The sequence below is a fragment of the Bacillus rossius genome, chromosome 1 (assembly GCF_032445375.1).
Source record: "Bacillus rossius redtenbacheri isolate Brsri chromosome 1, Brsri_v3, whole genome shotgun sequence".
Lineage (NCBI taxonomy): Eukaryota > Metazoa > Arthropoda > Insecta > Phasmatodea > Bacillidae > Bacillus > Bacillus rossius.
Genome location: NC_086330.1, coordinates 127,939,475 through 127,953,646, shown reverse-complemented (window position 1 = coordinate 127,953,646; position 14,172 = coordinate 127,939,475). Strand labels below are relative to the sequence as shown.

Genomic DNA, 14,172 nt, shown 5'->3' with positions numbered 1-14,172 from the left:
GACTTATACTATGTAGTAATACACAGACTTGAGTCTGAAATGTTCACATAAAGGAGATGTAAAATGCAATACATGAACAATTAAAAAATGTTAAATATAATCCAACAATAACAAGTTCTCTAAATAATTACAATAATAATAATAATAATAATAATAATAATGTTTATAACAAAAAATATATAATTTAGGCTTGCCTAAAGATATAACTTAATTGTGTTTGTCACTCGTTAAAACTGCAAATATTAAAAGCTCTATTCAATAACCACATTTTCCTATAATTTATTTAAGGATACAAAATGAAGTAATAATGTCTATAATAAGGTTCCATCTCGAATTAGACATTAGATACAGCATCCAAACAGTTGTGTTCTTGCTGCACAAGAAACTCATCTACTCGAGAGTATTTTTGGCAGCACAACCAGTTCCTGTCTATTCTTGCCTAGCTTGAGCAAAACAGAGAATCATTCAAGAATAAAACTAAGAGTGATGCATGGGTTTATTTTTAGGTCAATGTTACTGTTTTTATTTTTACACATTGTTTTAATTCACAAAAATGGTGTATTATTAAATAAATATGCAGCTAAAATATTTCTTAATACTTATTTCACCAAAATAGTATCATTTTGGCTTGCAAGTAAGCACAATTATACAGTAAAATAATTAGTAAAAACATTTCAAGAACATAAGTATTAAGAGAAAAAAAATTGTGTATAAACATTTAGACATGTTTACATGTTCATAAATATTTTTTTCTCATAGTTATATGTTACTTTGTCATTTAAATAAGAATAATTATATTTTTCTTTCACGTATTTAAGTATGAGTTGTGCATAGTGCGATGACCCAGACTTATTCCATAGCACAGGCCTGCAGTTTTTACGAATTTTATCCGTTTTCACGGATATTTGAAACTTAAAACGGACTAACGGATAAACGACGACATTCACTGATATTTACGATGCTTCGCCAATATTTTCATATTTGAATTTCGTTCGTGTAAATATTTACATTCAACTAGCTATTTGAAGTTGTCAAACCATACAAGCATCCAACAGTAAAGCAACACTCACATTAGGTGTAGCGCCGTGGAACTTCCAAGCGTTTAAACACAAACCAAAAACATATACTCCCACATATCATTTCATGAAGTACAATATCTATGGTTTCGGGGGAAATGTTTTTTGTTTGTTGAGTTAAATGCTAAGAAGTGTCATGGCATCAGTAAACATTTGAATTCTTTGTCATTTCAATGTTTTAGGTGCTGCATTTGTTTACATACTTCTTATGTGATTTAAGTAGTAGTTTTGGGCTTAGCTGATTGTGAAGGAGAAAAAAACCTAAGGCTTCGCCAGACAGGTCACTTTATAAACAGCGTTATCGTAAAGAATGGGAGCAAGAATTGAAATGGCTGAGGCGTGGCAAAACGGAATTTTCCGCCGTTTGTTCGACTTGCAACTCAGAAAAGTACGTGACAAAGGGCGGCTTGAAGGCTCTTCGGCGGCACGAAAATACACAAGTTCGTGCGAAAAACCAACGAGCTGCTGATCAGAGTTGTTCTTTGACGAGTTTTGTAACTAATCCAAACCAAACCAAAAATTTATGCAGAACTGTTATGGGTGAACGTTTGTGAAAACAATTTATCTGTGAACCTCAGAGATAATTTTACGAAACTTGTCTCGCAAATGTTTCTAGATAGCGAAATCGCGAGAAACTTTCATTGTTCTCGCACTAAAACTAGCCAGATAATTATTCAATCTTTGGGTACATTAGCTGCAGATTATGTTTTGTATGCTATGAAAACACAATTATTCACACTGATGGTTGATGAAGCAACTGATATTACAGTCACTAGGCAGGTTGTAGTGTTAGCAAGGTTCTTTCCATTCAGAGATTGTTGAAACTCTTCTGTACAAAGTAATGGCTTTGAGTGATGCTGCTACTTGGGTAAATTTCTTTGCTTTGGTGAGTTCCTCATTTGAAGAGGATGTTATTGCCTGGAATAATTATTAAGTATGTCAGCTAATGGAGCAAAGACGATAGTTGGAGAATTCAATTCAATGCTATCTAGGATGAAACAACAAGGCAATGTATGGTTCTTACACTGCACATGCCACGTGGCTCACCTACCTAGCAGCATCTCATGCCTGCAGTGAGCTGCCAGACATGTGTGAACAGTTATAGTTATCTAAAGATGTCTATGTGCACTTCAAAACTCAGGAAAGCATAAAGATGAATTCAAGGATATTCAGGAAATGTTGGAAATGGAGACCCACAACATTCTTCGACCTTGTTTCACAAGATGGCTGGCTCTCCTGCAGTGTGTGGAGCGCTTGTTAGAGCAGTGGCCTGCACTGATCAAGTATTTTGATAATCTGGATGGGAAAGAAAGCAAATCAGATTTTGTTTATCACATTGTCAGTACTTTACACTAAGATTTGGATAAACTTTACTTTTATTGTTTTATTTCCTTCAAGCTGTACTCCAAATATTTTCCAAATTCAACACTTTGTTTCAGCAAGAAAGACCACACATCCATAAACTCTATCCTGAAATGTGTGTGCTGCTCAGGCAATTTGTTGCAAGCTACGTGATATCTCCAATAATTCAGGAATGTGGTATCACTGAAGTAGATGACAAGCGTGAAAATCAACAGCCAGATGAAGGAATTTTTATTGGTCACAAAACTAGAGATTTCCTGGAAAACTGTAATTTAGCCATCGAACAGAAAAAAATTTTTTGGGAATGGCAGAAAATGTTATCAGGCAGGAACTAAAAAGCTGTATCGCCTCCTGCCTCTTGAGGATGATGTGTTAAAAAATATTATTTTTAATCCCTGCAACAACTCATCAGGAGACTGACACAAAGTAGAGAAGCTTGTCAACAGGTTTCCGAATGTCATCAGGCCAGATTACATGGACAGACTGAATGATGAGTTAATCTCTTATTCATTATGGGAACCTGTACCAGCCTTACCAAAAAAGGAAATGGATTCCTACTGGCACAGTGTCTCTCAGCACAGGCAAAATGATGTGGTGGTTTTCCCTGTGCTCTCAAAACTTACAAAAACTATGTTAATTCTTCCCCACAGCAATGCTGCTGTGGAAAGGGTTTTCAGCAATCTCAAGATGGTTAAAACTGCTCACAGATCAATGGAATCACCAATGTTCAATGTGCTGTTGCATTGCAGAATGAGAACATCTGCAGGTCTGGGTTTCAAGCCCACTGACGAGATGCGGAAAAGAGCACAGAACATGAAAAAGTAACTAGTTAATGATGTGAAAAACATTTGTTTTTTAAACTTGTAAATAACTTCAGTTGTATGGATGTATCTGTAGTTTGTATATAAGAAAAGCACCAAAGCCTATACAGAAGAGAAACTTTTTAAATTACTTTTCATTTTGTGATAACAACTACTATTAGTTTTGTAATGTAAGTGGCAAATCTTAAAATTTTTTTACATTCATTGGATTTTTTTTTTAAATTATGTTTTGGAATGCAATGTACATTTAAAATTACTGCGAAAAATAAATTATGTCAATTAAGGCAATAAATTTTACAGAATTTTTAAATGCTGTAAAGAGGATTTAGGAACCTTATTTGGTGGCAGAGAACGAGAAGATAAGTGGCTGCTGTGAATTTATGTAGTTTTACCAGTAATAAGTTGAGGAAGTACGGGTTTTCACTACACAGACTTTAGGGAGTCGTGTTTCATAGCTAATTCCGCTACCATGATGGATGAATATCCGTCATTGCGCTGCAAGACTTCCAGGCATCTATACAACTACCATTCCTATCTACATTGGTAGACACACCCATTTAAAGGAATTTTCAGCCCATCTTGCGAGGAGCCAAGCTGAGTCACCGTCATCAATAGTTCTGCTGGGTTGTAGTCTTTCTTCCACAGCACATCCTGAACCGGCTGGGGACAAGACCAGAAGTCCTAGAAGAGCGGAATCTTCAATGTGCCCTCCCCTGAACTAAGTTAAGTATATTTTATCTAATTATCATGTGTAGAATCATGAGGATGTTTCGTATTCTCTAAACTGAACATATTAGTATCGTCAATCAGTTTCAATGGGTTGTCGTACACTATAAAGATAATTACAAATATTTTGTTTAATGAGCTATTTCAAAATATAGAACAATGGTTGAAAGAATAATGATTTAATTTTTTTTATTATAATTTTAATAATTCTTTGGATGTTTATAGACAGACTAATATTTATAACAAGGATATTAATAAGTGTTTAGTACGTAATACATTTGCTAACAGTCTCAAAGTTGGGCAAACAGATTTCTAAACATGTTAATGGGATATATGTTCAAACAAAAAAAAAACACGCACGCACAACAAAATTCATGCTAAATAATTAGTCAATGATTTGACACTAGTAAAAGATAAAAATTTTGTGGTTTTTGTCAAACTGCATATTGGTTACATGTTTTTAGTTATACTTCAGTGCTAAATGGTGTATTAACTTGAATTTCTGTGTGATATGTTAAATTTACATGCTTTGGGATGTTATTTATGTTTTATCACAACTCACCATAATATCTAGTCCCTAAAAATATTCAGTGCAGCTTTTATCTTTTAAATTCTCATCTTTTCAACTTTTAATGTGAAAAAAAAAAAAAATTTCAAAAACAGTACAAACAGTAAAAAAAAATAATTGAAAGAATGATGGGTAGTATTATAATAAAATAAACATGATCAGCTGTAAGAGAAATTATAGGAAATGGAACACCAAAAAAAAAATTTAATTTTTAATTTCTAACATTACTAATACAACTATTTCCTGCAAATAATATTGATAATGTATGAATAAAGGTCACATTTCAAATTGCTTTTACTTTGCCCTGATCAACACAAATAAGGCCCAAAAAAAAGTGGAATTATGCTAAAGAAACACATAAAATACCTCAAACTGTCTGCAAACACTCCAAACCAAAATTAGCAAAACTCCTGTCAGAAAAGACTCACCTGTCCCATGGCGGGCATCATGCTTGGGTCACCCATCATCCCTCCCATCATGGGATTCATGCCCATCATGGGGTAGCCCATGGGGCCCATCATGCCCCCCCACATATTGTTGGCAGCTGGGCCGAGGGGCGGCTGGGGCTGGGACTGAGGCTGGCCCGGCGAGAGGCCTAATGCTGAGGTGGCGGGCATTTCCTGCAGCCCGCCTTCAGGGCCGCTACCACCGCCATTCGTGTTGGCGCTCCTATCGCTGATGCTGCCACCCGCCTTGTCGTCCCGCTGGCGGTGGTCCCGGTCATCACGGTTGTTGCGGTCCCGGTCCCGCCCACGCTCACGATCCCTGTCGCGCTCCCTGTCGCGCTCCCGCCGGTCCCCTCGGTTGCTGCGCCGGTCCCTCTCCCTCCGGGAGTCCTCCCCGCCCGAGCCATCCTCTGCGGCACGGTTCTGCGGCCTCTCCTCCACTGTCGATCCAGAGCACACGATCCCTCTCTTTAACAGACTCTTCCAAGTAGGCAGAGTCTTGTTACCATTCTTGTACACACTGTGCAAAGATAGCTGTAAGAGTTACTTAACTCAAGGAAAAGCACAAAAGTGAGACATCATTCTACTGCTGACCAACCTCATACATCATTAACAACAACACATGGTCTGAACCACAATCAATACTTGCTCTGTCATCCTAAGATGGAAACATTATGGCAGGTACAAGGTTTGGTTTTTAGGTTAGCAAGTTGACAATTACTCAAAATGCGAACTGAGCAAGTGAAAACTGGAAGTTAGTAGATACAGAAGTGCAAGGTCATGTGGCACCTTAAGTTGATAAGAGATATCACAAGGCAATAATAGCAAGTATAATGAATTAGCAAGGGCATAGCATCACAAGCTGCTGAAATGCCTGGCATTCCCATATAAAACATTCAGTTATAAAAATAATTTTTAACACACATTCACTAAGTATGCTACATCAACTGGCAGACAAGTGTTTCTCACTCAATATACTCTTTGCAATTCTCACCTGAGTGTTGTAACCGTCCGGAGCTTCAGCTAACTCTAACTGGTCCGAGTCATACATACATAAAACCACTTGAAAAAAGTTTATGCTGTGCATAAAAAAATGTTTAAGATAAAAATAAGTCACTATGAGATATTACATCTTTCAAAACATTTAATGATTTTAACTTTTTTATATTTCCTCACCATAATGTTCCCGATTATTCACAAGAAAAAAAACTAAACAAAGTTCACTGCTTTTAAAACAATTTCCTTTTAAATGGTACTCATATGTGCATGAAACAAAAGTTATTTATTAAAAAAATTAGATCCCGAGGTCTCTTACAATGTACCCCTTTTCTCGGGGTACTGTTTTACTAGAAAATTAAAAGGAAGTTTATATTATAGTTTTCCTTTAGTATAGTTTATATTGAGTATAGGTGTTATCCGTACGGCGGTATTTTTGAAATGTTGGTAACGTTTTTCAGCGCTAGTGTCGCCTGGGAGCACCTGGTAACAGTTAGTTTGAATATCATTAAATAATTGTGTTTATTAGCTATAGTTATAATGTAGTTATATATTTGCATTTGTATAAAAGTATTTTAATTATTAATGCGACAGAGCAAAGTTGGACAAATTGTGATCGGGGTAAAATGAAACAATTCACGAGCACGGCGCGCATGCGCGCGAGGGACAGACTTTTTTCCCCTCCCTTGGTTGAAGGAGGAGAGGGGAATGGCAGGCGATCAGCTGTAATGTACGACGGGCCGGCGAGTGTGATTCGGTTCGCGCCAGGGGCCTCGCTAAAAATGATTTTTGCGAGTGTGGGGCCGGCTTGGGCAGCAAATAACTCGTTGATATGTGTGTGGAAGAGTAGCTGTATAGCTGGTGAAGATGATAGCCGCTGTTCTATCGCGGCGGAACGAGGCTCCTTGCGGCTGGTATAGCCGTCAGCACCGACTGGCCTGAGGACCAGTGGGGTTTAGCGAGGATTCGCTAATCCAACGGAGACGCCGAGCCGATACGTGAGTGACTTCCCTTGTGATTCCCCTTGTGCCACGGAGTTATACTGCAAGAGATTGGTGGCAGAAATAATTACATCGAGCCTGAGAGTGTCATTTTACATCGGAGGTCTGGTTCCGCCAGTTACATGTAACAATTTTCGGATATGGACACGTGAAGTAAATAATTGATAAAATTCAAATGGTAGAGACTCGCGTTGAACGTTTTAAGGGTACCTGTCCCCCGAACACTTGAGCACGTCGCGTAACCAGGAAGGCCTTTACTAACTGGAACTTGGTTTATTTGAGATTTTAAATAAATATAAAGTGTCTTGGTAACTGATGTTAAGATTAGGGTATTTTTATATTTCCTTATCATGTGTTGGGTATGAATATATATATATATAGTTTATAGCATCGGGCCCGATTTAATTAATAGGTACCGGCGAATGCTTATATTTTTTTTATGCTTGTAATAGTTTGATGTCAGACTTTCAGATAAATAAATATTGTCTTGTCGTATTTGCTGCAAAAGTTGTGCTTTCTCAAGCAAATTCCTTTCTTTTGTTGTTTAAATTAAGCCCTGATATTTTCTATACCCGCGTTGAATGCCGAGAGGTTTGGGTGAACTGTGTGCCGTAACTTATTTTGCTGATATGTCGGATGGCGATACACTATACCAGGTAATTCCCGGCAATTTTACGCGGTTCACGACGCTCCCTAGGGGCTTGCGGGGGCGTCAACAACACACAATACAACCAAAGTACTTCAAACTCGGAAATACAACGAAATGACTCATGTTTGCCTTGTTGTGGGCTTTTACTGATGATTTTAGTCAACAAATTATATTTTCAATGTACAAAAAGAATTCTTTGCAGAGCCCAGACCACAACTATTGCTAGACACAACCTTTCAGTACTATGATGAGCAAAATACTACTGAATGAACTATCTCCATCCACAAAGGAGAGAGGTATTTACATGTGCCCCACAACCACTGACAAACAAGCTTTAAAAATACTTTACAAGATCACCTAATTAAGGCACAAGATGCAAACTAGAAAAACTGTGCACGTGTTAGCGAACTCAAACTCAAACGTGCATGCACGCACATATCCACAAACACATGCACGCACGCATGCACACGCACGCATGCACACGCACACACACACACACACACCAACACACACACACCAACACACACACACACAAAACCCCGAGGGATTTTCCCTTCTTAGTCTCTTTCTAATTCTGAACTGATTATACATTTGTGCTCTAGTTCCCACACTTCCGGGTATCACCTGTCTCTCTTGCTCTGTTAGCAAAAACTATTTTTTTGTGAATACAATCAATAATGACAGTAACACAAACTATCCAATAAAAATACAATAAAAAATACACAAAACCTATATTCAGCTACCTCTTAACCCAGCCAACATGCTGAAATGGGTAAAAATAACTTTTACGGGCTTTTATTAAAATATGTACACATATCATTTTTAATTCATTCAGATATCCATATACATAACTGAAGGTTGGTTTAACTGTCTACAATGACTTTAAACACATCTGCATACAGAAATTCAGCTATATTATATCTGAAACCTGAAAACAGTCAAAAATATATATAATTATTATATTATATTAATATTTTAATACTTAAAATATAATAATTATAATAAAAAACATTCCAAAAATAAGTGGGAAGTGCAGCCTTCTGCAATGGCAATGTATTCAGTACCATAGCCTTTGCCAGCATTCAATCTGGGTGCAGTGAAGAATGTGCGAGGAGAGGGGAGAAAAATTAAAGAACTACATGTAGTTATACAGATGATAATTTAAAGTCGTTAAGATTTGCGATGCTTGGTATGAGTAGTATATAATTATATTGTTTCACTGAAAAAAATAAGCATTGGATTAAATGTTTATACGCTAATTGAAAGCACTAATGGGTATTTGGACTTATTTATTTAGTTAAAATTTAACGCAAGGTTGTGGCAGTACTGGCACTTGAATGTTATAGTTGAATCACAGTTTGTGGTAGTGTTATTATTACTACTGCTTAATTTAAAACCCTAAAAAAATAACAACTGCATAGCTTGTACCAAAAGATAAATAAGGAAATGCTTACTGATCCAAATTGACAGGTAACAATATGTGAAATTCCAAATTAATTATTTTAAAAGGGTTTTATATCAACTCTGGGCCGAAAGTGGAAGAGATTATTCAACAATGTGTTTTATAGCAATGATACAATACCAGATGTAAAATCCTTCCATAAAACTCTAAAATCACAATTTTTATTACCAAATGAATAATGTAAGAGTTGTAAAACATCCTATACTCATCCTCCCAGCAAAAATCATATAAAAATAATGTAAATATTAAGCACAGGAATAACGTGTGGGAATATGGTCAATTTGTAGAATTATTTAAGCTTAATGTTTTTAATTTTTTTTTATAATAGGAGAAACCCAGATACCTCTGGTCTATTAATTCTTTATAAACCTGCTCTGTTGTGAGTGCCTATTTTTAAATATCTTGCTACACCACTGCAAATAAGTAATTTGAAGTGTCCTCCATTTTGACAAAAACAAGTGGCATATAAAACCAAATTACAGTAGAACCCCTCATATCCGACCTTCCCACAACTGACTATTCCGGATATCCAACCTGGTCTCCGTGGTTGGCGAGCCTGTTCAGACTTGAAAAAGTAATGCATCTACATGTTTGTGTCGCAAACTGTCAGTTCAGCGTGATTGTTGGTGTAGAATGTGCTCGTACTATGATCTTCCACTGTTCTGTTTTTTAACGTCAATATGGTTTGTGTTTATTTACGACTACGCATAGCTTTATTGTGGGGTTAAAAGATTGGACCAAGGTGAATCTTTTATTAAGCTAGCTTCTGAGTTGGGTGTAGGGGTGACTACTGTCAAAGATTGGAAAAAGAACCGTAAAGATTTGAAAGCGTACTCAATGACAGTTGAGACAGATCATGAGTTAAAAAGTAGAAAAATGTTGAAACACCAAAACTTGAACTTATGGATGAAGCGTTATGGGTTTGGTTTTGTCAGGAAAGGCGCAAGGGAACACCTTATTCAGGCCCCATCGTAAAGGTAAAAACCATAAAATTATATGAAAAGTTGGGAGGTGATCTAGAAAATATTTGCGCTAGCGAAGGGTGGCTTCATAAATGGAAGTTGTGTCATGGAATATGACGTTATAATTGCAGGGGAAAAACTCTCAGCTGATGATTATGCTGCTGGAGAATTTGTATAAATTTGAGCAGTTTGTTACAGAACAGAATCTTATACCTGAACAATTCTACAATGTAGACGAAATGGGCCTAAATTACAAAATGCTTCCAAAAACCACTCTTGCTGCTAAAAATGAACCTGTGTTAGAACAAAGCTTGCTAAAACATATTCACAATTGCAACTTGTAGCAATGCCAACGGATGCCACGAATGCCGTTGTTCATCATAGGAAAATCCAAGAAGCCAAGAGCATTTAAAAATCTAAACATGGCAACACTTCCAGTTTACTATCTGAATCAATCATCTGCTTGTATGTATAGCTGCATTGTTTAAGGAGTGGTTTTTCAATAAATTTGTCCCTGCAGTAAAAAAACATTTAAAAGTCTAAAAATTTACCTGCTCGTGCTGTTTTGCTCTTAGATAATGCTCCCAGTCACCCCTCTGAATGTGAACTAAAGAAAGGAAACATCAAGGCTATATTTTTACAGTCCCGTGTGACATCTTTAATACAACCCATGGATCAGGGAGTCACTGAGTGGTTAAAGAGAAGATACAGAAGAAAAAATGTCCTCTTTGTTGGACAAAACAGAAGAAGGATTTAACCTTTTTGAGGCAATGAAAATTTTAAACATAAATACGCTATCTACACCGTTGCTGCAGCTTGGGACGAAATTATTAAAAATACCCTTCAGAAGGCTTGGAAAAAAATTTGGCCATCATTGAAACAAGAACAACCTGAGATTGATCATGAGCCGACCTCAACAGAAACAGAAGTTGAGACAGACACAAGAGAAACATTACAAAATCAACAAATGTTTCAGCATGATCTCCAGATGACAGATGTACAAGAGTGGCTTGTTGAGGCTGAGATCTCAATGACGACCAAATCATTGCTGTTGTGAACAACAATGCCGAGGAAGAAATTGACTCGGATGAAGACGAAACAGCCAGTGACAACGTAGTGAGTCATTCTGCTGCTGATGCCTTTGAAGTTGCGCTGAAATACATCGAGCAACGTCCAGAAGCAACCCCAATGGATATATTGTGGGCAAAAAAGTGGAGGGACACTTCCGCAAAATCAAGATTGACAAAACTGAAACAAAAACCCATTACTGAATTCTTTAAATAAGGTATTCTAACATTGTATTCAACTTCTCATTTATAATTTAACTACAGTAAATGTTTGAAATGTATACAGCAACATTTTTACAAATAAAGTTGTATTACTGTACATACTTTATATCTGGGAAAGGTGTTTTTTTGCTCCTACGGATATCCATCTTTTGGCCGTTCCGACCATGGCCCGGTCCCGTCTGTTAAAAAGTTAAATTTAACATCTGTTTTGTTTCTCCATGGAAAGTTTGGTATGTTTTGGTGGTAGGGGGGATGGATAACAACAGAAAGGAACAAGCGAAGTGGACATGGGTGTGTTGTGTAAATAAGAACAGTGCAAAGGGTAGGAGGTGAATAAAGTGGCATAAATAAATATAACCTTGTTTAATTTCACTGAGAGAAGAGCGAAAACCAATAGGTTATGGGCCCAGGACGTTGCTCTCAGTGATTTAGGTCAAGTGTGAAACTGCAACACGTGAAGGAAAATGGCTACAGCATCTGATGATTTTGGAGATGTAGAGAAGCTTACAGGTCTTTCAAACTTTAGTATGTGGAAATTCCAAATAAGTGTGCTGCTTAAAGTGGCTCAATTGTATGAAGTGATAACTAATACCGGACAGGATGCAGATGAAAAGAATAAAGAGTGGGTTAAGAAGGATGCTAAGGCTCAAAAATATATTATCACAACGGTTGACAAAGGGAATATCCAATTCATTATGGCTTGTGATACCGCCAGAGATGTTTGAGAAACTGTGCTCGATCTATGAAAGAGACAGTAGCCAAAACAAAAGTTTGTTGCTTCAAAGTTTATTCAATTACAAAATTGAAAATGTTGCGGCAGGCCTCTCAGAACTTCAAAATATATCAGTTAAACTGAAAAGTGTAGGACATACAGTTGATGACGAGACAATGATAGGGAAAATTCTATTGTCATTACCTGGTCGATTTAATTACTTTTTAACTGCTTGGGAATCTACTCCAAAGAGTGCTAAGACTCTCACAAACCTGACTGCGAGGTTGTTAGCAGAAGATGAGCGGTACCCCCCCCCCCCCCCCCCCCCCAATTCATGTGACAATGTTGCATTCAAGACTGTAGATACGGACATTGTGTGTTATAGGTGTAATAATAGAGGTCATTTTGCTAGGAACTGTGTTCAAAAACCAAAAGGGTGTAAAATTTGTAGAAAAGAAAATCACACTGAACAGAACTGTTACTTTAAGAACAGAAATAAACCGGTGAAACAAGATGGATACAAAGTTGCATTCTTAACTGAAGCAAGTAATAAAAACCATGATGGAGCATGGATATTGGACTCGGGGTGTACCTACTTCACACATGATTAATACCAGCTGTTCGTTGTTTAATACCAGTGATATTAACTCTGAAATTGTGACATCCAAAATAAATGAAAATCTAAATGCTGAGATTAAAGGTGACATAGAGTATCCGGAGTGTCTGTTGAAGGATGTGTTGTATGTGCCTGGGTTGACAAAGAACTTAATGTCAGTGAACAAAAGTACTGAAAATGGAGGTGTAAAGTTTACTGAGGATAGAGTAGAAATAGCCAAGAGTGGAACTAAGATCATAGGTTACAAGGATAGTGTTGGGCTGTATAGTGTAAAAATGACTGACTGTGAAAACCCTCTTTTATCAGAATGTAAACAAACTGACGACATAAATGAATGGCATAAAAAGCTTGGACATCTGAATTTTGAAAGCATGAAGAAATTGACTGAGATGTCAACTGGATTAGAACATCTGAACTTTTTTGCGAGGGAAACTCTGTGTGTGACATGTTTGAGGTCAAAACAAACAAGAAACCCCTTTGCAAAAGAAAGAGACCGGGCAATAAGACCACTGGAGGTAATACATACAGATGTGTGTGGACCTCTAGACACCACATGGGATGGGTTCAAATATTTTATTACATATTTGGATGACTATACACATTTTGCTATGGTGACTTTGATAAAAAATAAATCTGATGTTTTTGAAGCCAACCGTGCCTATGTTCACCAAGCAGAGTCTAAATGGAACCTCAAGGTTCACAAAATCAGATGTGATAGGGCTGGTGAGTATAATTCTGGAGATTTCAACGACTGGAGTCAGGAGAAGGGGATTATGATGGACTATGCTCCTGTGGCAACTCCACAGCTTAACGGAAAAGCTGAGAGACTAAATAGAACGCTAATGGAGAAAACTAGAGCTTTTCTGTTTGACTCTGGGATGAAGATAGAATTATGGGGAGAAGCTCTGCGTACCGCAACCTACATATTAAACAGAAGCCCATCAGTCACAGTTGTGTCAACACCTGCAGAATTGTGGTTTGGAAAAAAACCCGACCTTTCAAATTTAAGATTGTTTGGTGCACAGGCCTATGCAAAGAAGGTGAAACAGGTAAAGAAATTGGATGAGAGATGCAACAAATTAGTTATGATTGGATATTCAACAACTGGATATAGACTGTGGAACGAGGGGAAGAGACAAATTGAAATTTTGAGAGATGTAGTTTTTGATGAATGCCTTACAGTAACTGATGTGGAAAATTCTTACAACAAAATCAAATTGAATGAGAATTTTTTTGAGGATTATGAAGGAGAACTTGAAACCCTTACCCTTGGTGAGAGTGTGGTGGATACCCAGAGTCCTAATTGTGAAGAAAACGAAGAACCTTTTCATGGATTTTCCCCAAATCAAATTGACAAGGCATCTTGTGGTCCCAGTCAGGAACTTACTGGAACTCTCAGATACGATGAAAATGGACTTGGAAGGCGGAAGAAGACAAGGCCACAATATTTGCAAGAATATGTCATGCTGACTTATCAAGAAGTGGT

The 14,172-nt window shown here is 37.2% G+C and overlaps 1 protein-coding gene across 9 annotated transcripts in view; it reads right to left on the bottom strand.

Moving 5' to 3' along the window:
* LOC134545685 (ecto-NOX disulfide-thiol exchanger 2-like) overlaps positions 1-14,172 on the bottom strand; it is a 114,627-nt gene that overhangs the window by 84,159 nt on the left and 16,296 nt on the right. For all 9 annotated transcript variants that reach the window (XM_063388628.1, XM_063388625.1, XM_063388626.1 and 6 more), the window contains exon 3: positions 4,982-5,439. In XM_063388628.1, coding sequence (XP_063244698.1) covers positions 4,982-5,439 — 458 coding nt within the window. The remainder of the gene's footprint in view (positions 1-4,981; positions 5,440-14,172) is intronic.